Source organism: Urocampus carinirostris, chromosome 5, assembly GCF_059441175.1.
Source record: "Urocampus carinirostris isolate Australia breed hairy pipefish chromosome 5, RoL_Ucar_1.0, whole genome shotgun sequence".
Lineage (NCBI taxonomy): Eukaryota > Metazoa > Chordata > Actinopteri > Syngnathiformes > Syngnathidae > Urocampus > Urocampus carinirostris.
Window position 1 is genome coordinate 33,817,019 of NC_142353.1, and position 27,066 is coordinate 33,844,084.

A 27,066-nucleotide genomic window follows, 5' to 3' on the forward strand; every position below is an offset into this window, starting at 1 on the left:
ATCACTTTGTCTTTTCATTCTTTTTCTCTATCCCTTTCTTTATGCGTATTCTGTCTTTCAATCTGTTTCTTATCTCTCTTTCTTTCTTCCACTATCTCTTTCTCTATCTTTCTTTCACTCTCCTTCTTTCTCTCTCATCTGTTTTCTCTTTTATTTGTCTGTCTCTTCCACTCTCTGTCTTTCTCTCCATTGCTGCTTTTTCTCTTTCTCTCCTTTCTTTCTCTATTTCTTTTTTTCTCTTCTCTATCTTTCTACCTTTCTCTGTCTCTAGTTCTTTTGCTCACTCTTATTTCTCCCTTTTTCTATTCCATTTTCCTTTTCTAGTCCGGCCCCGAGTTTTTTTCCACCATGCGGCCCCTGAACTCAAATATGTTTGAAACCCGTGGTGAAAGGCGTAGTTTTTGTGACTTTACAGTTTGTTTATAGGTAATGTGACTTAGTGAACTACCTAGTGAACTTAGCCTGGAATATTTAACGACAGCCAAACTTGAGCTACGATCGGCATATTTCGAATTTCAATTACAATAATAACAGGGTAAACTTACCGGCTTACACCCATCCAGCATGGCCGCCACTCCTCGGGTTGCCCGAGTGTTTTCCACATGATTAGGAACTATCAATTATTATGTTTGTGCCCATTACTCACTATGTGCCCGTCCCAGTTGCAGCTCGCTGGTGGGGCACCAAGCGCATGGATTTTGCCCTCTACTGCCCCGACGCTCTGACCGCCTTCCCCACGGTGGCGCTGCCGCACCTTTTTCATGCTTCCTACTGGGAGTCCACCGACGTGGTGTCCTTCCTACTCAGACAGGTACCGCCATAAGGAAAGAAATGAATTACAGCAGTGGTTCTCAAGTAGTGGGGCGTTCGACTTCGGAGAACTTTTTTCTTTTAACTTTCCCAGAATAAAGTGCAATTGCGCCTCCACTACACCAGGGTGCAGTGGCGTTCCAATTGGCAAAGTGGTTTGTTTACATTTTGCCTCCACGCAGTGTGTAGAGCACAAATTATAAGACTTGAGTGTGAAGTGTTGACACTGATTGGAGCATACCCTCAAGTGACCCCATGACAAAAATATTTAACACGGATGCGGAAACAGGCGAAGAGAGACGGGGTAAAGAGAGAAACAAAATTCTCCTCCTGAAAGCTAAAAAGAGGAACATTGATGAAGCGTACATAACACTTCACTGCAACCACAGAGGAGAGGAGTGCTTGCTATCTTAAAAATGTTGGCAGCGGACAGCCTGAAGCCGAAAAAAACGAGGATGTCACGAGAGGATTTCTTCTTTCAAGGGGGGCCGTGACATTAAGTAATTGAGAATCACTAAACTTCAGTTATACTATGGTACCTCTTTATAAGAGCACTTCAACACACGAAAAAAACAATATGATAGTTCCTTTTTTTAACACAAAAGTAACTCGCTTTAAGAAGGTAAATCCAGTTTGCTAGCTGTTCTGAGGCTCAAGACTGCTCACCGCTCGTGCCTGATCCAGTTTGCGAATACATCTGCCGCCATCAGGCACCTGATTGCGCACCCTTGGGTTGTTATGATCCCATCTCTGTAATCGCATTTCATAGCATCTCCTTTTTGTGGAGTGTCTGAAAAAAAAGAAGGATGACAGTTGAAACAAAGCAAGAAATAATGAAAAAACACGAGTGCGGTGATCGACTAAGCCAAAGCGTACCATCAGGAAGCAGAGAGTGCCGAACACAAAGCCGTGGAAGAATTTGTGCGGCGCTACGCTGCAATAATTTCCGAGGGAGGTTATAGAGGGCGTTTGCATCGGGAATTGAACTCAAGTCGTGGCGGTGGGAGTACCTGAATAAAGGGTTTAATGAATATATTGTAAATTTTATGTTGGTATTTTGTTCATAGTTTACATTGTTAATAAATGATTGCTATCGTTGCAGCGCGTATTCAACGTTTTTCACGTACAATGCTTCGAATAGAAAAGAAGAATAGAATAGAATTTGTCATTGTAACATTTGTCTCTGGTATCATGAATAAAAATGGTGTGATGATGAGATAAGATCAAATGCCTTTTCATATGTCATCTATATCACTGGTGGTCCAGTGATTGGGAGTTGGCGCTGTTACCACCGTTATCCGCGTTTCCTTTTGCATCTACCCGCAAAGTTTAAGCTGAGAAAAAGTGAAAGAAAAATTCAATTCCAATTGCTTTAAATCCGATGAGGCTTGTACAATGACAAAATTGAGTTCTGTTTTTTAAATGGAGCATGCGGCTTTTAATCAGGCGCATTCCGGAAGCTGGAATTTTCGTTATTGTGAGCTTTATATCACCCCTAATCCTGGTCGCAGGTTATGAGGCACGACAACCCCAGCATCCTAGAACTGGACGGCAAAGAAGTGTCCGAGTTCAAGCCGTCCAAACCTCGTGAGAAGTGGACGCGCAAGAGGACTCACGTCAAGATCAGGGTAGGACGTCCGTGATTTCCAAAATGGAATCGTGATTTACGTGACATTACTTTGACAGAACGTGACGGCCAACCACCGGGTCAACGACGCCGTCTTCACCGAGGACAGCCAGCAAGCGTTGACGGGTCGCTTCATGTACGGTCCGCTGGACATGGTCACCCTCGCCGGCGAGAAGGTGGGCGCCTTGCGAAAGTATTGACCCCCACAGTCTCTCCCCCCCTCAGATCCTTCCACAAATGCTCTATAGCAGGGGTGTCAAACTCCTTTTAGCTGGGGGCCACAAATGCTATAAAAAATCTCACAGGGGCTGGACTAGGAAGTTTAAAAAAAAAAGAGAGAGGGAGAAAAAGACAGAGAAAGAGAGGGAGGGAAAGAGAGAGAGATAAACAGATAGGGAGAACAAGGGAGACAGAGTAACAGTGAGAGAAAAAGAGAGAGCAGAATAGAGATATGAATGGAGAAGAAGGGGGAAATGAATAGAATAGAATATACCTTTATTGTCATTGTTACAAAATGGGTTAACATATTGTGACAACGAAATTGGGCGTGGCACTCCAGTTTCACACATTCACAGTGAGGTAAAAAAAAACAAGAAGATAAAGGAACAGAGAAGATAAGGTTATAAAACAAGGAGGATAAGGTTATAGTTATAATATAATATTTACACAAGAAATGTCTGCATGTAGGATGTTACATACAGTTTGGTACCGTAAGGGTTTGTGCAATATGCATTTGGTGCAAAAATAGTCATCATAGTGCAAAAAATAGTCAACATATGCATTTGGTGCAAAAATAGAGATAAAAAGAAAGTAAAAAAAAATAAAAAGATAAAAAGAATAAGAGAAGTGAAACGACAGAAAGAAAAAGTCAGCAGGAGAAAAAGAGACAAAGTGAGGCGTGAGAGAGAGAGAGAAAGAGAGAAAAAAGGAAAGAAAGGGTGAGAAAGAAAGAGAAAAAATAGAAAGAAAGAGAATTAAAGTGTAAATTAGAGAGAGAAAATAGAAAGAGAGTAAGACAGAAAAAGAAAGAGTTAGAGAGGGAGAGAGAAATAGAGAAAAAGAGAGAAAGAGAGTGAACAGGAGAAAGAAAATGAGGGAGGAATAAATAAAAAAAGAAGTGAGTCAAGAGAAATGGAGAAATACTACCACAATTTTTTTGCAAGTGTTAACCGGCTTTGGTGACATCCGGTGGAAATATTTAAAACTACAGCTCATTTTCCTCTTGCGCTTCTCTCACTGTTGTCTTGCGGGCCGGATTTAAACTATTGGGGTGGGCCTGATCTGGCCCGCGGGCTGCCTGTTTGACACCTGTGCTCTATAGGATTGAAGTCTGGACTCTTTCTTGGCCATTATAATACCTTTGTATTGTATACCTTATATTTTAGGACAAATTTCTACAAAACCACCAAACCCACAAAAGCTAATTTGTCAACTCATTTTATTTCAATGTGTGACATTCAATCTTAAAATCTATGAAACAATAATAATGCCGAAGTCTGTGTCCCATATCAATATAAATATACCACAGAAAACATCTGCAGTTACAAAGTGTTGATGCTCATTTTGACCTCATATGTTTCCTAAACAATGGTTTCAAAATAAAGCGATAAAAAGTTATTTTGTAGAAATGTCAGAAATGACTGCAAACAAGGACACCAGTGTACTTACCTTCGGTGCAGACGGCGCTGGGCAAGGGGGAGAAGGAGAGTGCTGTGTTTATAGCTTTGCCAATTCCTACCGCTCACCCAATCAAATTGCTCTAGGTGCTTTGCTGGAGTTTTAGGTCTTTACAGTTTGTTCTGTGGGTTTTTGTCATAAAATGTTTCAACAGGAAGTGCAGCCCTTTGAGACACCTTGTGATTAAGGGCTCTACAAAAAAACATGACTTGACTTGACTTCACATCCAATACTTCTTTTGACGGTGTATGTTTCAGTACTTTAGCACGTGTTGAGTGTGTTCTGTGCCGCAGGTGGACCTTCACATCATGACTCAGCCTCCATCAGGGGAGTGGGTTTACTTCAACACGGAGGTGACCAACAGCAGCGGCCGCGTTTCCTTCGTCATTCCTGACGACAAGCGTCTGGGCGTCGGCGTTTACCCTGTCAAAATGGTCGTCAGGTATGCACTAAAAAAAGAAGCCCTTTTAATAAGGTGATTTCTATGAAAGGGAAAAGCAATTCTGGTTGCAATTGGTTTGGAGAATATATTAAATATGGTATTTGTGCCTTGAAGTTTTTGTATACATTGAGGGAAAGGCACATTCATGCTAGTAGACCCCCAGAAGTCAAATTTCCTTATAGCTAGGATAGAAACCTATCTAGGTGTCATCTGTTTTTTTCCTCCGTGTCACATAAATGGTAAATGGTCTGCATTTCTATCGCGCTTTTCAAGTCAATGAAGACCTCCCAAAGCGCTTTACAATGTGCTTTACACTTTCCCATTCACACACACACACTCACACACCAATAGGGAGTAAATGTAAATGGCCTGCATTTATATAGCGCTTTTCAAGTCAATGAAGACCTACCAAAGCGCTTTACAATGTGCTTCACACTTTTCCCTTTTTACATACTAACTAACCGATTGCAGCGTCAGCCATGCAAGGCAACTACCTGCTATCTGGGGCATGAGGGATTCAGTGTCTTGCCCAAGGACACTTTGACGTATAACACAGAGGAGCCGGGAATCGAACCTGCGACCTAACGCCTTTTCTTGTGTAGTCCGTATCCCTAGCGATTTATTGGATAAAATCCAGCACGCTCCAAACCACGATCTGGGTCGATTCCCGCTGCATCTAATCTTATGCAGTTGTGTGCAATTGTTTGAAACTGTGATCAAATAAATACAGCACGTTTTTATTTATTGTATAACCCTGGCCTTTACTAGATAGATAGATAAATAGATACTTTATTCATCCCCGCAGGGAAATTCACATTTCCAGCAGCATCCCTTTGCTGAGAACAATACAATAATAAGCAAAAGGAATACAATATACAAATACCCAATTGTAGGCACACCCATCCATCCATCCATAATCTGCACCGTTTATCCTCAGTAGGATTGTGGGGGTGCTGGAGCCCATCTCAGCTGTCCTCGGGCAGTGGGCAGGGGACACCCTGAACTGGTTGCCAGCCAGTTGCAGGGAACACAGAGACGGACAACTCACTCATTCAAACCTAGGTACAAAACTCAATTCCAATGAAGTTGGGAAAGTGTGTTAATTGCAAATAAAAATTGATCCAAGTAAATTGCAAATTCTTTTCAACCCATATTTAAATGAATGCACAGCAAAGACAACATATTTATTGTCTTCACTCATAAACTTTATTGTTTTGGGAGAAAATCATCAACTCTGTAATTTGATGACAGCAACACGTGCCAAAATAGTTGGGACAGGTGTCAATAACTACTCAGAAAGTGGATGAATGGAAATCAACCAACTATTTGCAGGTGAACAGATGAATTAGCAACAGGTGAGAGTTGTTACTGGGTATAAAAAAGGGAGACCCGAAAAAGCTAAGTCATTCACATGCAAGGATGGGGCGAGGTTCACCTCTTTGTGAACAACTGCGTGAGCAAATTGTTGAACAGTTTAAAAACAACATTCCTCAAAGTACAATTGCAAGGAATTTAGGGATATCATCATCTACAGTCCATAATATTGTGAAAAGGTTCAGGGAATCTGGAGAAATCACTGTGCGTAAACGGCATGGCCGTAAACCATTATTGAATGCCCGTGACCTCCGAGCCCTCAAGCGGTACTGCATTAAGAACCGACATCAATGTGTAAAGGACATCACCACATGGGCTCAGGAACACTTTGGAAAACCACTGTCAGTCAATACAGTTCGACGCTATATCCGTAAGTGTGGGTTAAAACTTTATGTTGCAAAGCGTAAGCCATTCATCAACAATATCCAGAAACGCCGCAGGGTTCTCTGGGCCCGAGCCCATCTAAAATGGACTGATACAAAGTGGAAAAGTGTTCTGTGGTCTGATGAGTCAGTTTTCCAAATTGTGTTTGGAAATTGTGGACGTCGTGTCCTCCGGTCCAAAGAAGAACAGAACCACCCAGACTGTTATGCACGCAAAGTGCAAAAGCCAGCATCTGTGATGGTATGGGGGTGCATGAGTGGCCAAGGAATGGGTAACCTGCACATCTGTGAAGGCACCATTAATGCAGAAAAGTACATTCAGGTTTTGGAACAAAGTATGTTGCCATCCAAACAGAATCTTTACCATGGGCGCCCTTGCTTCTTCCAGCAGGATAATGCCAAGCCACACACTGCACGTCTCACGACAGCGTGGCTTCGTAGTAAGAGGGTGCGGGTGCTTGACTGGCCTGCCTGCAGTCCTGACCTGTCTCCCATTGAAAATGTGTGGCGCATTATAAAGCGCAGAATAAGACAAAGGAGACCCCGGACTGTTGAACAGCTGAAGCTGTACATAAAGCAAGAATGGGAAAGGATTCCACTATCAACGATTCAACAACTAGTCTCCTCACTTCCTAAACGTTTATTGAGTGTTATTAAAAGGAAAGGTGATGTAACACAATGGTGAAGAAGCCCCTTTCCCAACTACTTTGGCACTTGTTGCAATTATAAAATTCTAAGTTTATCATTATTTGCTTATGGAAATAAAGTTTATGAGTTTGAACATGGATAATCTTGTCTTTGTGGTGTATTCATTTAAATATGGGTTAGAAAAGGTTTGCAAGTCATTCTATTCTAATTTTACTGACATTTTAAACTTTTTCCCAACTTCAATGGAATTGACTTTTGTACAATTCGGACCAGCCAATTAACCTGACATGCATGCTTTTTGGAATGTGGGAGGAAACACAGGCAAGCACGGGGAGAACATGCAAACTCCACACAGGAAGGTTCGATCTCATGACCTCAGAACTATGCCGCACACGCGCTAACCACTGCGCCGCTGTGCTGCTAAATGTAGGCACACTTAGACCATAATTCTCCTTACACTATGGTACAGCAATTAAAAACAAAACGTGAAAAAGTTTCCGTTTTCCATTTGACTGAATATTTTTATTCCCAGACCCTTGAAGCTCTACGAATACTCCATGTCCTCATCTCTGCTTTTTCCAGGGGCGACCACACGTTTGCTGATAGCTACCTGACGGTGATCCCCCGCGGCACGGAGTTTGTGGTTTTCAGCATCGACGGCTCCTTTGCCGCCAGCGTGTCCATCATGGGCAGCGACCCCAAAGTACGGGCGGGTGCCGTGGATGTCGTCAGGTCAGTCAAAGTAGGGCTGCAACGAAATCGATAGTAGAAATAGTTGACGATGAATCTCATTGTTGGTTGTTGTTTCAACAGAGTGAGGCATTTCACATGAATATAATCTGATAATCTGAGTGTCACTCTCTCGAGCGGTAACATACAGAAAATGACGGCGTCAAGATCAAGTACACAAACCAAAACTTCTATAGTTTGGGAGCATTTTAACCGGGAGATGATCGGTAAAAAGACTACTCATGAGGTTTGCAAAACAGACCTTGCCTACCATGGCGGTACCACAGTGATGCATGAACATTTACAGAGAACAATCAGACAGTTGAACGAAACCGAGTCTGACTCGCCTCAGTGAGATTGAAGTAACATTCACACCAATACGGTTTTGATGACATGCGTTGTACATTTCATACGCGTATATTTTGGTATATGAGAAAGCTAGAGTGTTATCCAGACTGACTGACAAACGTATTTGAAATGAAATGCATGCAGCCCAAAGAACAAATGTCCGTTGTTAAAAAGTTAAAAACGACAAACGTCAGTTAAAACCATTTGCTGTTGACAATCATAAGTAAAATTCGGACTATAAGCCCCAGCTTTTTTCCAAGCTTTCAACCAGGCAGCTTATGCAACGATGCAGCTAATTTATGCCAGGGACGCCCAAACAGTAAAGGTGAGAGTAAGACACGTGCAATAAATGTGTCGAGGAAGACACAAGTTCAATGTAACTTGAATAAAACTAGCATGAACAGACCCTCGTCCGGGAAAAGGTGTCAATCAAAAGTGGAGGGCTAACTACCGTATAAGGAATAATGTTTATTTGTAAACGGAACTAATTTGGGGAAACGAACGGATTACAAGCAACATCAATCGAAGCAGAAATGTTTAAATCAAATCAAAGCGCTGTATAAAAACATTTAGCATACAACAAGACAGTAAAATCCCCACTAATATGTCTTGGTAATCGTCAGGACAGGGAGGGATGAAGTTTAGTGCGCGTCGCGATCGTCATGAGGACCCGAATCATGTGATAACTTCACCGGAAACATCGGGGGCTGCAAAGTTCTTACGTCGTTCATACATCAGTTCGATGTTCTTGCAATAACATGTTAAATGTTATTTTTCAAGAAAAAGGGAAGGGCTAATTACATATTAGTACTGATGTTTATTTGTAAACGGAAATAATCTGGGAAAACGAACGAATTACAAGAATCAACATCCAATGAAGCAGAAATGTTAAAGCCGGATTCCTATTTATCTGCCGACATTATCGTGTGTTTTGGAGTAAATATTATACACTGTTGGATTCTATGGATTGTCCTTCATGTAACAAAGTTATTTTTGCGGACATTCAAAGAAGTTGAAGACAGCCAGGGGACGTAATGGTGAGTTACCAAGGCTTGATAGTATCTTGTTTCAGACGGATCGTGATGGTTTTTGAATAATTATTATATCTTGAATCCCAAGAGTTTAAGCTTTCCAATGATATGTGGCATGACGTATTTCAATGACCGGTGACATCGTACAGACACGTATTTGTTTATCAAAAGTCCGGCGGGGTTAAGGTACCGTGTATTATTTAGACTCTGTACCGTCTTTCTTTGTAAATATCTAATGTTTCAATTTGGGCACATGCGGCTTATAGTCAGGTGCGGCTTGTGTATGTACAAAATGGTTTTTCCTTTTAAACATACTGGGTACGGCTTACAATCAAATGCGCTCTCTAGTTTAAATGTTATGGTACTTTAGTCCGAGACTTTGCAATAACCACTGAACGTCACAAATCATATTTGTATTTTATTTATTGTTTTACTGTTGCTAATGAGTCTGTTTTTTGGTTTACAGGAATAAAAAATGTTTACTTAAGTTTTATTTATTATCTATTTGACCGTCCCTAAAAAAATGGACAAAGGTTCATTTATGGAATTGTATCCCAACTGATTGAGCACGGTCTCTAACTATCTATCTACTCTGGTCCAAATCCAAGCACTTTAAAAGCTTATTTTCTAATTTCTTCAGTACCCTGCATTTCGGTCTTTTTTACTGTCCTCTTTGGCGTGACGCATAGGGGGCGGTGACGCTTCCAAGGACAACACCAAACAAACTGATGTCAGCTGCCGTTAATGACCGGGAAGAAAGAAATGCAATGGCAAAACGAACAAAGTGTTGGCATCATTTTTTTTAGAAAACTTGATGAGAAACATGGCAACAATTTTAAACATGTCCAAGCGTTCCATCCAAAATTTCAACTCTTGAAAAGACAATAAAAATCATTTCAAGGATTTCAAGCACTCCGTGCAAACCCTTAGATTAACTTTTAAATGTTACAAACATTAACGCAACACTCACAAAAACAACATTTATTGACGCCAGACATTCGTTGCTTAAAATGACGCCGATGTGCCGTAGTTCACGCATAAATGTTAATCTTTAGAAGAATTGACTTTCCTTTCTCTATAGTTGGACGTCATTGAGTGCTGTCAGTAAGGACAAGAACTGCAAATTAGACCAAACAGGGGCAACACTGCAGCGCAGTGGTTAGCGCGTGTGCGGCACAGTTCTGAGGTCATGAGATCGAACCTTCCTGTGTGGAGTTTGCATGTTCTCCCTGTGCTTGCATGTGTTTCCTCCGGGCACTCCGGTTTCCTCCCATATTACAAAAACATGCATGTCAGGTTAATTGGCCGGTCCAAATTGTCCCTAGGTGTGAATGAGCGAATGAGTTGTCTGTCTCTGGCTGTCTGTGGCTGGCAACCAGTTCAGAGTGTCCCCTGCCCACTGCCCGAAGATAGCTGGGATGGGCTCCAGCACCCCGAGACCCTACTGAGGATAAGCGGCGCAGATGATGGATAGACCAAACAGAGACAGGCACAGAAACTCAGTTTACTTTTTCAAGCCCCATCTAGTAAATGATAGCTGCTTGTTTAATATATGGCTTCGGATCACATTTTCCGGTTCTTCTTCCTCTCAGTGACCTATGGATACGATTCACATTGGATTTCTTCTTTCAGTGGTACTGGAGATATTGAGAAATGTCTTTGAAATGCCTTCAAAAGTGCTTGAATTTGGCGATGAAAAAGCAGTACAGAGTCCCGAGATGTTGTTTTTTTGGGGGGCAGGCACTGGCAGGATTTGGGCTACCTGATCATCTACGTGACGGGCCGACCGGACATGCAGAAGCAGAGAGTGGTGGCCTGGTTGTCGCAACACAACTTCCCGCACGGCATCGTGTCCTTCTGCGACGGCCTGGTGCACGACCCGCTCAGGCACAAAGCCAACTTCCTCAAGGGCTTGACCGAGGTGCCAAGATCTTTCATGTTGCTCGCGTCAGGTCTTCCATCTGGATATTAGATAGAGGACTTGAGTCGCTAGGTTGCTGTGACCCTCCTTGCTTTAGCTTCTTACCATCTAAAGCAGGGGTCAGAGTGCCACTTTAAAAATGTCCTTGTAAATCAGTGTGTGACAGATTAATTTGGGATATTAATCTATATCTCTGATATGAGAGTCAAGGAAGATGCAGGTTTGATATCAACAGGAGGCCCCCAGTTACCGCGGGGAGAAAAACAGACCCACTCCTTCGAATGACTCCTCTTTCTCACCGTGGCCCAGTGACGCGATTGTTTTTATTTAGAAGAAGTCAAGCAGTTGTAAAAGCATACCATGAGTTTCCTGTACCCTTCAAAATAAAGACTGAAAGTATGCATGTTTTTAAACAGAATCATATAAAAGAGTAGAAAAATAGAGAATAAGTAATAAAAATAGTATGAAATCAAGTATATTCCATCAGAGCCATTTGTAACGTGAGTAATGGAGAAAATTACAAATAACTAGATGTAATATACCTTACAGTGTGCCGCACCAAGATTAATGACTCGCAAAATATTTTTTTTTATATCCAACAGAGCTGTCAATTCACACCAGTCCGAATATACAACATGGATAGACATTTTAATAGTATAACTCAGTGTTTTTCAAGCCTTTTTGAACCAAGGTACACTTTTGTTAATAAAATAGTTCTGAGGCACACCGTCCGTCAAAAATGTTTGAAAATGAAGTTAGGTCAAATATTTCACTGTACTACCTCAAAAGCAGATCATTGGTATATAAAAAGAAGAAAGCAGCACGGCGGCGCAGATCATTTCATGAGTTCTGCAGTGCCTAGCGAACTCTCTCTATCAGATTGAAATAAAACACATGGCCTGACAACAATTTATTGACTACATTTATACAGTCAAAATAGGGAAATGACATTATAGCCTACAGGTCAAATTTGAATTCAGGATAATTAAAATAACATGTCAATAAAGTCCATGGAAATGCTGAAAAAACATTTTTTTTCACATGATAGACTGTAGAGGTGGCAGATGTTTCTCTAGGGATAATCTGAGCTTGGTAGTTAGCTTGGTAAGGTTAGCGGCAGAGAGTAATTCACAACAGTATGTGAGCTAAATTTAACCTGCTTTCATGCAACCGACTTGAGGCTAGATTAAGCCAAAACAACCAATATATCCATTTTTAATACCTTATCTTGGTTTTGTGCAATATCCCCAAAGTGTGTGTGGTGCCACCTAGAGATAGCAGAAGCATGGTGTGGGTTGACAGAGCTCAATATTTAGTTGGGTTCGACAGTGTAGCAGAATATATTTCCTCCACACTTTTCTCTCCTTTTTAACACCAGAGATATTTTCATGCCTGTAACATTCTTGTTCTTGGGTTGTTAGGCTAACATGAAGATCTTTGCCGGCTACGGGTCCAGCAAGGACATCTCCGTGTACACGTCCATCAACTTGCCTCCGTCGCAGATCTTCATTGTCGGTCGGCCCTCCAAGAAGATGCAGCACCAGTGTCAGGTTGGTTTCTATCGTGCGATAATGGACAGTTTAGGGCAGGGGTGTCAAGCTCATTTTAGCTCGGGGGCCTCATGGTAGAAAACACTCTTACGAGGGCCGGACTTGTAGATGGGAGAGACCGAATGGGTGAAAGAAACAGAAAGAGAGAAAAAAAAGAGAGACATAGACAAAAAAGAGATAAAACAGAGAAAGAGAAAAAATGCAAAAGAGAGGAAGAAAGGAAGACAGAGAAAGCAAGATAAAAAGAGAGAGCAAAAGAAAGGAACACAAAGAGAGAAAAAGAAAGTAAGCAAAAGAGAGAGAGAAACAGTGAAAGATAGTCAAAGAGAGGAAGACAGAAAGCTTGAAAGAAAAAAAGAGAAATAAAGGAAAATAGAATGAGAGAAACAGAAACAAAGAGAGACACAGGGAGAGAATGAGGGACAGAGAGGAAGAGAAAAAGAAAGTAAAAAAGAAAGGGGGAGTGAAAGACAGAATTATTATTTTTCTTTTTACTTTATTTTCTTTAGGTATTTTCTGCTGTTTTTCTCCAAACCTCTGCAGCACTTTCTTTCCCTTGAAAATACTTAATTTAAGTTAACTTAGTTTCATGTTGAAACGGTCAAACACTACAGAGTTTAAACTTTGTAATGTTCATTAAAAATAAAAAGATTTTTTTTTAAATTGCAGGATAACCATTTTTAATAATAAACGGTATTGACGCCCTCTGCTGGACCAATGTAGCACTACAACTTTCAGGGTCACAACAGAATGGTGTGCGCTCTTATTTGGATTGATTTAGCATACTCATAAATAACGTGATGCTTCAAATCAATGATCTTATTAGTTACTAAAGCTTTTATCGAATAGTTGTTGCCGCCCTACTGTAAAAATACCTTTTTTTAATGAAAGATAAGTATTCAAACTTTTTTTTAGGTATGACCTATCCCTGTTTTAGCTACAGGACTCCATTTTCAGTCTGGCATTGAATGGAATACTATTGAGGGACAACCAAGATAAGGAACAAAAAGAGAATTTTAGAGTTACGTTTTCCCCCCCGAGGTAATCAACTGAGTTTTGTTGTTTTCGTGCCGACAGTTCATCACGGAGGGCTACGCTTCGCACCTGTCGCAGCTGGAGCACAGCCACCGCTCGCGGCCGGCAAAGTCCAGCAGCACCCGCATGGTCCTGCGCAAGGGAAGCTTCGGTCTGGGGGCCAACTCAGACTTCCTGCGTAAACGGAACCACCTCCTACGCACCATTTCCTCGCAGCCCGCGCCCACCTCGCCCAGCGCCCCCGGACACGGGCGACCCGAACGCACCCAGAGCCAATCGGACGGCGAACGCGGGGGCCATCACTCTCAGGGCCCCGGGGCCGCGCAACGCAGCATGAGCATCGCGGCCGGGTGCTGGGGCCGCGGCGGCAGCACCAAGACCGAAGCCGGGGCCCTCGGCCCCAAGTGAGGATCCTACCCCGCCCGACGCAAATGTTCTCTGTGGTAGTGGTCGGCGACCTTTTCCTGCACCGCGGTTTGATGTCTGACGATATCCTCGCAGCCCGGTTCGATTTTATGCAGTAGCTCGGGAGGTCTCGGGGACGAGAGGTCTCAGGTTCGATTCCCGGCTTCTCCGGGTTAAATGTCGGAACAAGTCCTTGGGCAAGACACTGACCCCCTAATGCACCCGATAAGCCCCTTGCATTGACTGTCTGTCCTCTAGAGCAGGGGTCTTTAAGCATCAAGCTACTTTTTTGTTTTTGTCAGGCAATCGGCCCATTTAAGAGGGACCACATCTCATTTTATTGGGATTTTGTCGGTTTTATTTCCTTTTTTTGCCTATAATAATGAATCCCTAGGAACTTGGTGATAAAAAGGAAAACTGGAGAATAGTTGAAACAACAATCGAGTTGAAGGATACAATTGCGAAATACGTAAACAATGAGTGCCATTGATGTGCTAAGGGAAGGTACAGTAAATGGTGTAAAAATGTTATATTTTAATCTTTCTACGAGTATATGAATCTTTATTATCTAAATTATTAAATATTGATTTTTAGGGTCAAGTTTTAATAATATTTTAAATTTCATTTAGTATGGGGCTAAAGCAGTTTTAGGGGTGGCTTGAATGCTATGTACATACGGTACCTGGATTTTGGTTTTGCTGAATTTTGTGTGTGTATATTATATATATATATATATGATTACACAGTAGATTGGGGCTTATTATTGATATCATAATTATTACTACTGTTAATATTGGGCCATGTCGCGAGGAGTCGCGGTACAGAAAAGGTTGCCGACCACCGTTCTACAGTATTTATTAGCATTTCCGACTTATTTTTCTAGCAAAAATAAGTGACTCGAGAGGATTGTTTAAGCTCCTCCCACAAAAGAAAAAAAAACAACTTTTCGGACAACGGCATCATCTTAAAAGAGCACAAAACCACATCCAGACAGTTTTGGCGCAAACGAGGGAGGATTGGTACCGATTGGCGACCAATCGGGGATTTGATTGGACTCCTTTCAGGTTCTTGCGCTTCAGTTGTGTTTTCTCCCTGCCGGATTCCCGAAATGCTGAATAGCTCGGCTCTCCAAAATTGCAAGCACAACAGAGACTTGGAATGGATTGAGAGAAGAAAACTGGATTTGAGTCACCACCCCCGTCGTCCGGTTTTACACCTGAACCAACTTGCCGCACTTAACTCAAGTCAAGAAAGTGAGTGACCCAGCACAACATTTGTAATTCTAATTCAATATCAGTTTTCCTTTAACGATATATATTCAGTGAATGTCTTCATGCCTCTTTCATCAAATCAGGATAATATGGCCCTTAAAGTATTTATTTTACATGAGAGTTCAGTAAATGCAGTTAAACAAATCATCTTTCCCATGATGGTATCTTCTTTGGGGTGGGGGTCTGAGGTCTCTTTAAAAAAAAATTAGATATTTCTTTTTAATGCAGTATCTAAGAAAGAGCATCCAATTGATATCACATTAAAATAATACGTTATTTAAATGATAGCTCATTAATAAGTTAATAATTCTCTTAAAACGGACTCTGAAATGTCCCACTTTTACATCTTGAGAACCAGAATACCTGCCACCCTACCCAAAAAATATTCTATGATTACAATTTTTGAAAATATATCTCATTACAGTATATTCATTTATATTACAATAATAACAATAATCTGATGTATTTCAAGTTCAAAAATTTACACTTATTTTTGATGATATATTTATATAAATAGGGCTGCACAATTTTGGAAAAAAATGATTTTTCAGACCAGAATTGCAATTTCAATGCGATTTTCGGTCTCAAAAGAAAAGTTCATTTTCTTTCCGTTTTTTTGGGAAGTACTCAACTTTAACTTTGAATGTTCTTAGTCCCAACAACTGAAAAACGATATTTTGTTATTTCTGTTCTATTGTTCTAGTCACATTGCCGTGTAAGCTGCATAAATAAGTACAAAAATGGTCCTTAAAATGAAAACAACACGAGGAGTAATCATATTGACATGATTTATAAAGAAAACAGCGCCCTCTTTTGGGGATGCTTTGTTAGGGGTTCTGTCTGCTCAAACAAGGCTCAAACCGCAGCGTGTTGCGATTACACAATTGCACTACGTCGCATCGCAGTATTAATTAGATTTCAGTCGACCGTGCAGCCCTAATATGTATCTAATATATATATATATGTTAGTTTTTACTTATTCTAGACAACATTTTTTGAAAATTCTAATCAATACTCAACCTCTCTCCCCTATATTTATTTTATTTTGCATGAACTTGATTTTTTTTTGTTTCCTTCAAAATATTGTTTTATTTGATTTAGGGATGGAAACCATACACTTTCACCCAAAGGTGATTCTGATGCAATTGACTGGTATACAGTGTAGTCCAACAGCTGAGAAAATTGATAAGTTTCATTTTTGAAAATAGTATTTTTTGTTTTTCAACAAAATCCTCTTAAAATCTATCACTTATTTTTAAGAAAAGATGTGACTTTTCTTGAACATGCGTTGAAATTCCGTGCTGAATCAGCTGGTGTTCTGCCGATGGTACGGTGCCTTGCAAAAGTATTTGCCGCCCGAAAACCTTTTGACATATCGGCCATATTTCGGGCTCCAAAGGTTGAGATACCTGACTCAAAATATTTCCTCAAAATCAGCAACTTGCGAGACACAGAAACCAAATGTATTCAACATTTTAGATTGTGCTGAGGAAAAAAACACGTAAAAGTAGGTGTTGCAAAAGTATTGGCCCCCTTGAGGTTTGGATTTTGGCTTGGCTATTCCAACACCTTTATTCCAATGTAGATTTTGCTTTATGTTCCGGGTCATTGTCCTGTTGGAAGGTGAACCCGCACCCCATTCTCTAGTCTTTTGCAGACCCCAACAGATGTTCTGTCAGAATCACCCTGTATTTAGCTCCATCCATCTTCCTATCAACTCTAACAATCTTTCCAGTTCATGCTGAAGAAAAGCCACCCCAGAGCATGATGCTGCCACCACCATGTTTGACAATTTTGGTCTCATCATACCAGAGACCTCCATATGTGTCTCACAATTGGACTCATGAGACAGTTTATTCTATTCTTTCAAAAAGAGGTTTCTTCTTACCACTCTTCTATAAATAGCTGATTTATGCAGAGTATGACAAATAATTACGATAGTCTTATAACCCAACTCAGCTGTGTATGCCTGAAGGTTATTCACTGTGAAAATGGTACCTCTTGTTTTGTTTTTTTCCTTCTCTGGTCTTATTAGGTTTGCAGTAGTTTTATGCTCTCTTTATTTTGATACTATTGCTTGCAAAATGAGACTTAATGACACACAGGTGCACTCTGTTATTGTTAGTCATTTAGGTTGACATTGGATTATTCAGAAGGTATTGGGGAACTTCTGGAGTGAGTTAGTAATTTTGCAACCCCCTACTTTTCAGTTTTTCGTTGTGAATAGAATATAAAATGTTGAAATATTCTGGTCCCACTCCACAATTGTGTTTCACGTGTTGTTGACTCTTAGGAAACATTTTCAAGTCAAGTCTTGTTTATTTGTATAGCCCTTAATCACAAGGTGTCTCAAAGGGCTGCACCTGTTGACAAAAAACCCACAGAACAAACCGTAAACACCCAAAAACTTCAGTGTTTTATCTTTTAAGTTTGAAGCCTGAAATGTGGCAAAATGACAAAAAGTTCCTAGGGGCCAATACATTCGCTAGGCACTGCAGAACTCATGAATGTGCCATAGTCCTGGCGGCCGAGCGGGAAACGAGGTGCACCGGCAGCCATGATATTTTTTTGTACATAATTGCTGTGATATGAAATCAAAGTAAGAGGACTCTGGTTATGCACAAATGCTCTCTGCCCACGTGTTTTCTTGATTCTTTGCTTTTGGAATTTTCCGTTGATTACACTGGGAGCAAAAATCATCTTTTTGGGGGTTTAGGGTTTTTTGCGTGGCCTGGCACAGTATTTCGGTTCGAGTACATCGTCGTTATTCTAATTCCGACTCTTATTATTTATTACTGTGTACTGTAAACTTATTTTAAGCTATTTCGGAACTCTGGGAAGTGTCTTTTCCCCACGCACGCTGTACATGAGGTGTTGAATGTGTTGGTACAAAATGTCATGTCCTCGTCAAAAATGACATCAAAGGCGATTTTTATCATCGAGAATGGCAACGGGCGATACGGAGAGAATGATGGGACCTACATCCCGGGAAAATGTGCAATATTTCTTACACAAACACTTATGCCATGAGGAGTAGGCCAGATTTCTTGGCCTAAATCGAGGAGCACCGGGTAGCTCCTTAAGATCACCTGAGTAGCCCGCCAACCGGTCCTCAATACAGCTCACCACTCATGAGTCTTCGTGATTTTCTAGGAAATCCGTGACGTGATCAGTGTCTTTGGATACATGATTTCACTATAATCTATTTACACAAATCACTCAGTGCCCTAGTACAAGGCAGATGTTTGAAATAGTTGACTGAGACGGTTTAAACCAGTGGTCGCAGTACAGGGCCATGGGTTGCTACAGTAATGAAGCATTATGGGAAGGAGTTCAGCCTAAACAACATTGGTGACCTGAACTACTGAAATGACAGTGAGACAAATATCAAATTTTGGGTTTTGGTATCAATGGAAAGTATGAGAAACAAGCTTTAAAATGATACCATAGTCAAATGCTTTATGAGGAACTGTTTTGAAGATGTGGCCATTAGAATTATGGCCTTCCATCGAGATTTTTCTGATCAGAAACCTGAGAAAATCACAATTAAAGTTTTCTTTGATTTTTTTGGCGTAACGTGATTCAAATGTTTTTACAGTTAAAGGGAAAGTCGAAGTTTAAAGTTTGGATTTAACAAAGGCATTCGTACACCTATAAAAAATAAACAATTAGACAGGACCAAAATGCTTTTTAGCGCATATTTATTGAAATCCAAATTAAAATAACTATGTTTTCTAAAATCGCAAATATTGAATTGTAATTGCTTTTTCTTACTTTCCCCATTGATGTGGAATATGAAACTCGGGGAAAGTGTTTTTGAATGTCATATTTTAAAATAGCGACAAATGTAAAAAAACAAGATGCTTTTTTTCTTGAATTTCTCAATTATCGGCCTGTAGCTAAAAATAGAACGTCGCTACTTGCCGCTCATTTCGGTAGAGCGGGTCACATTGTATACCGATTGACCAATCACGTGCGCCTTCAAGATAAGAAAATACAATATGATACTGTGGGTAAAAAATAGTGTGATGAGATTAAAACGAATGCCTTTTCTTGTGTTATCTAGATCCCTAGTGGTCTAGGGATAACACTGTGAATTTAGGCCTAATATTATTGCCAATATTGTCATTAATGCTAATGTTATTAGTGTTCTGAAATTTCTTCCTACCCATCGAGACCTCCTACCAAAGGCCAGTGTGAATGCGCACGAGGCTGATCGCGATTTCCTAGGAAATGTGCACGTTTTCATCCTACCTATCATATTTGCCTTTAAAAGCGGAGATACATTCAATAAAAAGCGGTGAGTATTTACCGGTTTAATACCGATTTCGTCTTATTTGAATCTTTCACCGCTTCAAAATACATTTCGGCAGATACGGCTGTCAGATCAGCCTACGGTATGACGTTTGGAAAGGGTAGGTCCGCCAGAATATTCTCAGGCAAGGTTGCCGACCACTGGTTTTAACTCTACTTCCTATAATTCAAACCTGGGGTGCCACCAGGCTGTACTGGCCCAAGACACACCACATGAAATGGTGCCCCCACAACCCATGTGGTGAAGGCATCCAACCCAACCAACCAAATATAATAATAACAGAGTAACAACATGATATTCACAACTTATATGAGAAATGCGTGTGTTTCCGTAGTACAGTGGTTAGCGTATTTGAGGCCCCGGTTCGAGACCGGGTGGAAACATTTGATAGCCTGGAGGTGATAAGCGCCACCAGGCTGTACTTGCCCAAGACACACCACGGGAAACGGTGCCCCTATGACCCGTGTGATTACGTGATCGACCAAGCCATAATAATCACACGGGAACAACATAATAACAACTTAAATAAGAAATGCATAGGTTTCCGTCGTACAGTGGTTAGCACATTAGCCTAGCATGCGAAAGGGCCCCAGTTCGAGACTAGGTGGAAACATTTAATGGGCGCCACCAGGCTATAATTGCCAGAGACACACCACAGGAAATGGTTCCCCTACGACTCATATGGTTAATGGATCCAACCAGCCAACCATAAGAAATGCATATCAAACTGGTATTCTTTTGTGCTAATCAATAACAGAAAAAGGACAGTGACCCTTTCCCCAAAATTATCCAAAAATTTTCTTTACACAAACTTTTTCCAAAAATCTTTTCCTTTTTCTCATTTCATTTTAGGAAAACGGATGAATTTATACTTCCCACTGCCGTTAGACACTGCCATTAAATATTTAACTAAATGTTTAGAGGTTATTTCATTCAGTAGCTCCTACAAATTGTACAGTTTTTATTTAAATCGCCTGGTATTTTTTTTTCGCTCACACAGCTCTATTTGCTTAAGTAGCACTGTATTATTTCTAACAATTAACTGACTGTTAAATATATTGATTGCAAATCAGAAACATGTTTGGGCAAAAGCAATGGCTTTGATTTGTTTGTCATTTAGAAAAGCTTAAGCTGTGCATCCCGATACATGGAAATCATCACACCACTGATATGAGCGACCATGTCAAAGGCTTTAATGTACAGAAGAAGAAAACGGGACATGTTTGCGTGTGTGTAGATGGGTAAACATCTTATCCATATTCCATTGTTTTTTTATGCAGTGTATAAACGTCAGAATGACATCAATGTGTTGGGTCTGTTTTTTCTTTTCCAATCAGATGGCGAAAATATATATCGGGATTTGCCACTAAATCGCATATACCTGGCCATTTTCCATTTTGGGAACTCAACTTTTTTGATTTTTTTTTAATCCATTTTTTTCATTATTCAGTGCCAGACGTTTTGATCACATGGTAAGTAATAGTGCCAGCCAATTTTTGCCGTTATGACTCATTTTTGAAGGCCGAGAGAAAATTTATCTCTGCGGCTATTTATGTAGGCACAGGTCATATCAACAGGAAGCTTCGACCTGTCAGGAACAGGACAGGATCAGGACCCAAACGCGTGACGTTCTCACACAAGCCTTTTATTTTATGGGAAATGGGGAGTCATACACATTTGGCAGCGGTCTGGAGTGGAAAGACAGGAAGCCAGAGACGGACGAGATCGATTCCAATTGCCCGAGTTGGTATTGGACAGATGGGGTTGATACCGGACAGGACGGGACAGACAGGATAAATAATGAATTAGCATATCGAAAATAAACAGGACAAACAACGGGAACGAAAACTGGAGAAAATAATAAACAGGAAAAAAATAGACGAGAACGAACCTGGAAACCGATATTAAACAGGATTTCCTAATAAGTACTTTTAGACAAAACAGAAAACACTTTGGTGGCATTACCTTTTTTTTTAATTGTCATATTGCTTCATCTCGTCAGGAAGTGTGCACATTACTATCTGTTTAGTCCGAGCATTCTCTGAAAGGAGTTTCCGTCTCCCTTGGTGGCTTGCTATATCAAAAGGGGGAGACAAAAATGGCAATCGCTTTTGAACTTTAGCTTGTATTGTGCATTCTTACCTTATTGATGTCTTTGTGTTTTTCCCTGCTGACAATTTCTTCGATGATCTCGCCTTCACCTCGCACTAGTCTGAAGGGGTACACCATACAACACTTAAGAACCGGGGTCATCAAAAGGGAGCCTCCTAAGAACACCTGAGAAACCTACGGACTGGTTGTAAAACTATCTCACCGGTGATGCGGTCATTGGGATTTTCTAGGAAATGTGATGTCTGTTTTGGTGGTTTACGGAACCTATTTCAACCCTACTATTTAATATTACAACCTGGTTTTAAACAATAATAAATTGTTTGCATTTAAATATAGAGCTTTAACCAGTCACTGAGGATGTCCAAAGCGATTTACAATGCACTCTACCCATTCACACACACACACACACTCTCACACACCAATAGTGGAGTCACCAATGCAAGGCGCCTACCTGCTTATTGAGGACATTAGTGGTTCCCAAGACCACCACTCTACCTCCTGAGCTACTGCCGCCCCATATATAGTAGCAACATGGTAATAACATGAAATGTGGTTATTATAGAAATTGCATACCAAACTGGTAGCCCTCAGCGCTCATCAATCACAAAAAGGTATAGTGGTACTACCTCTATCAGTGTGCGTACACCTTTTTCATGGCCAAATTCAAGCACTTTCCAAGCACTTTCAAGGCCAATTTTTTCATTTTTTCCAGTACCTTCAAAGGATGGAATCCAGCACCAATCAAAAGAATGTTTTTTGTTGTTGACTTTGATGACTGAAACAGAGTCGCTATCTAGCTGCTAGAGCAGGGGTGTCGAACTCATTTAACTCTGGGGGCCACACGATAGAACAAACATTCTGTCTGAGGCCGGACGAGTAGATTAAAGAGAAGAAAAAAAAGAGATGAAGAAATAAGAGAAAGAGGGAGGGAAAAGGAGAGAGGGCAGGACAAAGAAAGAAAAAGAGAGAGAGGGAGAGAGAGAGCATGAGAAACAAAAGATAAAAAGTCGTGAGAGAGGGGGAAAAGAAAGGCAGAGGAAGAAAGAAATCCAAAGAGAAATAGAAAGACAGAAGGAGAGAAAAGAGAAAAGAAAGTGCTAAGGGCATGAAGAGAGAAAGAGAAAAGAGTGAAAAGGAAAAAAGGAAGTTAGAGCAAAAGAGGTTAAAAGACACAGAGAGAGAAAGAGACAAAGAGCAACAAAGGAAGAGAAAAAGAGAGACGCAGAGAGTGAAAGAGACAGAGAGTGGGAGAAAAGGTGGAAAAGAAATAAATAAATAAAAGTACAGTGTCTTTGTGAGAGGCACCTGGCTTTGGCAACATCAAGTTGATATATTTCAACCTGCAGCTTGTTTTTCTCTTGCGCTTCTCTGAGTGTTGTCTCGCGGGCCGGATTCAATCCCTTAGCGGGCCTGATCTGGCCCGCAGGCCGCCTGTTTGACACCTGTGTGCTAGCACATACTCCTATTGTGTCAGTGGGCTGCTATAAACTGACATAAATTCTGCCATTCAGTTTCAACAATGCACGCGCGGCTTGGCTAAGTCACACAAACACGGAAAGGACTCTATAGGTGTTGGGTAATATTTGAGTCCAATAGGGGAAGACCGGGTGGAAACATATGTTGGCCTGGAGAGGGATGGGCACCACCAGGCTGTACTTGCCCGAGACACACCACAGGAAATGGTGCCCTTACCACTTGTGTGGTTAAGGGATCCAACCAACTAATGAAAGTATGTATGAAAACAGAAAAGTGAGCCAGATTTAGCCTCATTTTAATGATAATGATTGCACCATAGCAGAGAATCTTTCAATCCACTGCTAATCTTTTGCTTTTTATTTTACTTATCCTAATTTATATTTTTGGCATGCTTTTCAGAAGATCTTAGTTTAAATTGGTGAAAATTGAAAATGGTTAATTTCTTTGCATTTTATAATTTATAGCACTGAAGAGTTATTTTGTAATTTACATTTTATTGTTTTGAATTTTCAGGAATTTGTTGATGTTGTTCAACTATAAATCTGATCAGTGTATAAAATTCTAAAATTGTTGAATAATTACTACTGTTTGAATGTGTTATTAGTGATCATGAAGATATGTTTAATAGCTATTTAAGGATTACTAGAATTATTTTGGGAGGAGCAGAACTGATTGATTCGTTTTTAATGATTTCATATAGGGAAAATGTACTCGTTACAAGAGCATTTCGAGCTAAGAGTATGATTTTGTAATGAATTAACCTCGTATAATGAGTTACTCTTAGCTACAAAGACTTTGTTGACTTTTGCTTCGTCTTAGTTTGAGAGTCTTAATATTGACAAGAACGGCAGAGACGTCACCTGGTACGTCCCGTTTCGGGATCCACCACTTTGCGAATGACGCTCTGTCGGGCGTCGTACTCCTCCTTAGTCAGAGGCCTCCTTGTGGCCAGCCTCGACTTCTGTTCGTCCGTCATCACTGGAAATCAAATGGAAAGACATTAGTATAAGAGTATTCTTCAATTATGGTACCGCTTTATAAAAATATTTGAGAATAGAAATATTTTTTATGAGGTATTTTCTCATGGGAAACCTAATGCGGCCCAACCTGATTGAGACCCAAGTTCTGTGGGCCCCCAGGAAAATCGAGTTTGAGACCCCTACTTAGTGGTAAGATCTTGACATGAATTTCAGGGTTTGGGCCTGAAATGTCAATACTTACGTCAGGTTGGACCCGGTTTCTCTTTTCTTCCAAAATCACGCTTTCTTCCTCACGAGTCTTCACAAATAAAATATGAGCATTTGAGTTTGCTTCAGGCTCGGTCTCTCAAATCAAGGTAATTGGTTAAGACCACGGAGCAAGCCAGACTCTTAAGACCTGATCTTATCTCTACTCCCACTCTAAATTTTGCCTAGCAACCGAAATGTATGCTCTGTAAAAACAACTCACGAACCAATCGCTACGCTCCCTGCCTTTCTAATCATGACGCTCGAGTTCTGCCTAGCAACAGCTGAAATGTGAAGTTGTTGTGGGTCACCTGGGCCAAGCTCAACGCCGCCATCGTCGCTCTGCCAAAGTTCCAGCGAGGAGGTCGAAGCCTTAGGAGGCTGGGCCAGCTGCAGAAGCCTCTTCTGGATGTCACTCTCTTCCTTCTTCTTCGTCGTCTTCTCCTCTTCCGCTTTCCTCTTCTTGAGTTTCTTCTTTTTTTTCTCCTTCTTTTGCTTTTTCAGCTTCTTCTTTTTCTTGGACTTTTTCTTGGATTTCTTCTTCTTCTTTGTCTTTTCGTCGCTGGACGACGACGAAGAGGACGATGAAGACGAGGAGGACCGGGACGAAGTAGAGGAAGAAGAAGAGGAGCTTCGTCTTCGCTTCTTTTTTTGTGTTTTCAAACCTGGAGGTGCACAAAGATAATACACTTGAATTTAAGGGAGTTGAAATGTCTTTAATGTAGTTAATATCCACGTTGTGACACAGTATTTGCGAGATTAGACATGGCACTCCAAGATAAACATTCAATAAAGACTTTAGCCTTTAACCCAGGGATGTCAAACTCAGTTAGGCTCTGGGGCCTGCTCCAGACTTTCTCTTCTGAGGCAGGCCAGATCTGGTAAAGAATGTAAACTCCAAACGTTTAGCTTTGTTTTTCAGTATCATGCAGTCTACATTGGTATACCTTTTATAATAATGCATTACGAGTGATCTTTTCTTAACATAAAACATTCACCCACAAACAATGGGGGAGGAAAGATTGTCATGTTTGGCAATGAATGTGTTAACTGGTTTGTTTTAACAGTTGAGTGCATGCAGTTTTATACCTGAACCAACTCACCACCCTACACAAACTCAAAACTGGATCTCTAGCAACCTGAGAGAGCATTTGGTTTTAAAAAAAAAGATCGAAGATTAAAAAAAACTTAAAGCATAGATAGGCATAAAATGTACCAAATTGTGCTTAGAGATTAGCCCAAGATATAATAGTGAAACACAATAATACTGCATCGTAACAGTTGTGCAATGAATAGTAGTGCAATAACATATAGCAGTAACAGAAACAATTCCAGTCAGATATATATTTTTACCGTTTTGCCCCTTGTTTGAATAGAGACGGCTCTTGGAAAGAAACGGTCTTTTAGCCTGTTTGCCCATGCTTTAAAGTACAATATAGGGAAACAATTCAAAGAGATGGTGGTCGGGGTGAAAAGAGTCTTATATTGATAGCTCTGCTTGCTGTATCACAAGCCGGCAAAGTCATCTAGACTGGGCAGAGCGAAGCCAACGATTTTCTGAGCTGTTTTGATCACCGTACTCTTGTTTTTCGAGTGTGCTGCCCATCTTCCAGCACACACACGGTGACACCATAGGTCAGAATGCTCCGCCACACAATTTAAATAGTAATTAAAATAAACATGATATATTATTTATATAGATATCAGTAAAAGACAATGTTTGGGTTTATTTTCTGCGATACGAACCTTGACTTTTGCGTAACTTTTTCTTGGATTTGCTTCGACTCCTGCTACTGGATGAAGACGATGATGAAGAGGAGGAAGACGGAGATTTTCTTCGTTTCTTCTTTTCTTTGTCAATTGTATCCGCTTTTCGGCTTCTTTTAGGGGATCGACTTCGATCCATATCGGTTTAAACAGCGTCTTAATTTTGATATAAGCCGAAACTGTAGGAACACTTGCTGAACCTTTGACGATAATCTTCACTGAGTGTAGCGAGAGTTACAGCTGGTCCGTCATTTTCTTTTGATCTGACGGAAAATGGGGCAAACTACTTTAGTTCCTACTTTCAACTACTGTATTACTGCGACGTTTAATACACGATTTTGTTAAAATACATACATTTTTGTATGAGTCCTAAAACTTTGAATATTTATCTTGGATATAAACAACATGCATGTGTAACGGGTGTAATAATAACTTTTGTTTTGTTGGAGAATGCTAACAATATCCGTCTTCCGGTCATAAAATCAGAGGTAAACTAAACCTTACCCTGTACCAGCAGGTGGCACTGTTGGACTCGTCATTGCAGGACATCCAAACATATTTCAGCAGGAATTTCAACAAAACAAAAGTTATTATTACACACATGCATTAAAATTATATAAAAAATAGATGTATAAGTGCCCATGTTTGGTAAGCCGGGTGCACGACAGCAGTTATCAAAACAGCCCCAAATCATCATCTATTTGCTCTCGCTAATTCTGCAGAAACATTTTAAAGGACTCCTCTCACCCCGGTCCTCTGACTGACGCTTCCGTTCCCTAAAAACAAGCACGCATAATTGAAAAAAAAAAAAGATCTTATGTAATAACACATTCTTTATAACTTATTTTTAACAGCTTTTAAAATGTCGCACTGTTTCCAAGTTGCACGTGCAACCTAGGTCAGTCTACAAGCAGTAACT

The 27,066-nt window shown here is 40.6% G+C and overlaps 2 protein-coding genes and 1 long non-coding RNA gene across 12 annotated transcripts in view; 2 read left to right on the plus strand and 1 right to left on the minus strand.

Annotated features, from left to right (window-relative positions):
- LOC148366098 (membrane-associated phosphatidylinositol transfer protein 2-like) overlaps positions 1-15,310 on the plus strand; it is a 102,932-nt gene extending 87,622 nt beyond the window's left edge. For all 9 annotated transcript variants that reach the window (XM_088336510.1, XM_088336512.1, XM_088336513.1 and 6 more), the window contains 8 exons: positions 663-811; positions 2,322-2,438; positions 2,497-2,613; positions 4,408-4,556; positions 7,544-7,693; positions 10,810-10,990; positions 12,412-12,540; positions 13,618-15,310. In XM_088336510.1, the coding sequence (XP_088192636.1) occupies positions 663-811; positions 2,322-2,438; positions 2,497-2,613; positions 4,408-4,556; positions 7,544-7,693; positions 10,810-10,990; positions 12,412-12,540; positions 13,618-13,983 (1,358 nt within the window). In that variant the 3' untranslated portion in view covers positions 13,984-15,310. The remainder of the gene's footprint in view (positions 1-662; positions 812-2,321; positions 2,439-2,496; positions 2,614-4,407; positions 4,557-7,543; positions 7,694-10,809; positions 10,991-12,411; positions 12,541-13,617) is intronic.
- A 936-nt stretch (positions 15,311-16,246) lies between these two features.
- On the plus strand, positions 16,247-20,867 carry LOC148366099 (uncharacterized). Its single transcript, XR_015850546.1, has 2 exons — positions 16,247-19,940; positions 20,171-20,867. It is a non-coding gene; the product is annotated as an uncharacterized LOC148366099 (long non-coding RNA).
- A 328-nt stretch (positions 20,868-21,195) lies between these two features.
- arl6ip4 (ARF like GTPase 6 interacting protein 4) lies at positions 21,196-26,561 on the minus strand. 2 transcript variants are annotated; one of them, XR_015850545.1, is made up of 6 exons: positions 26,127-26,561; positions 24,692-25,045; positions 24,015-24,132; positions 21,709-21,778; positions 21,532-21,640; positions 21,196-21,254 (listed from the first exon to the last, which is right to left on the minus strand). XR_015850545.1 is itself a non-coding variant. In XM_088336521.1 (5 exons), exons 1-5 carry the CDS (start codon positions 26,284-26,286, stop codon positions 21,584-21,586), a joined length of 759 nt encoding a protein of 252 aa, XP_088192647.1. In that variant the 5' UTR covers positions 26,287-26,561; the 3' UTR covers positions 21,196-21,583. The 2 variants fall into 2 exon arrangements, 1 of the variants encoding a protein (XP_088192647.1); XM_088336521.1 differs by having other exon boundaries at positions 21,196-21,640.
- Between the last annotated feature and the right edge of the window lie 505 nt (positions 26,562-27,066).

Excerpts from the sequence above, each read along its gene's own strand:
- arl6ip4 (XM_088336521.1), bottom strand. The coding sequence starts at position 26,286 with ATGGATCGAAGTCGATCCCCTAAAAGAAGCCGAAAAGCGGATACAATT. Across the intron at positions 25,046-26,126 it reads AAAGTTACGCAAAAGTCAAG|GTTTGAAAACACAAAAAAAG; the intron begins GTTCGTATCGCA and ends GTGCACCTCCAG. Across the intron at positions 24,133-24,691 it reads CGGCGTTGAGCTTGGCCCAG|TGATGACGGACGAACAGAAG; the intron begins GTGACCCACAAC and ends TTTGATTTCCAG.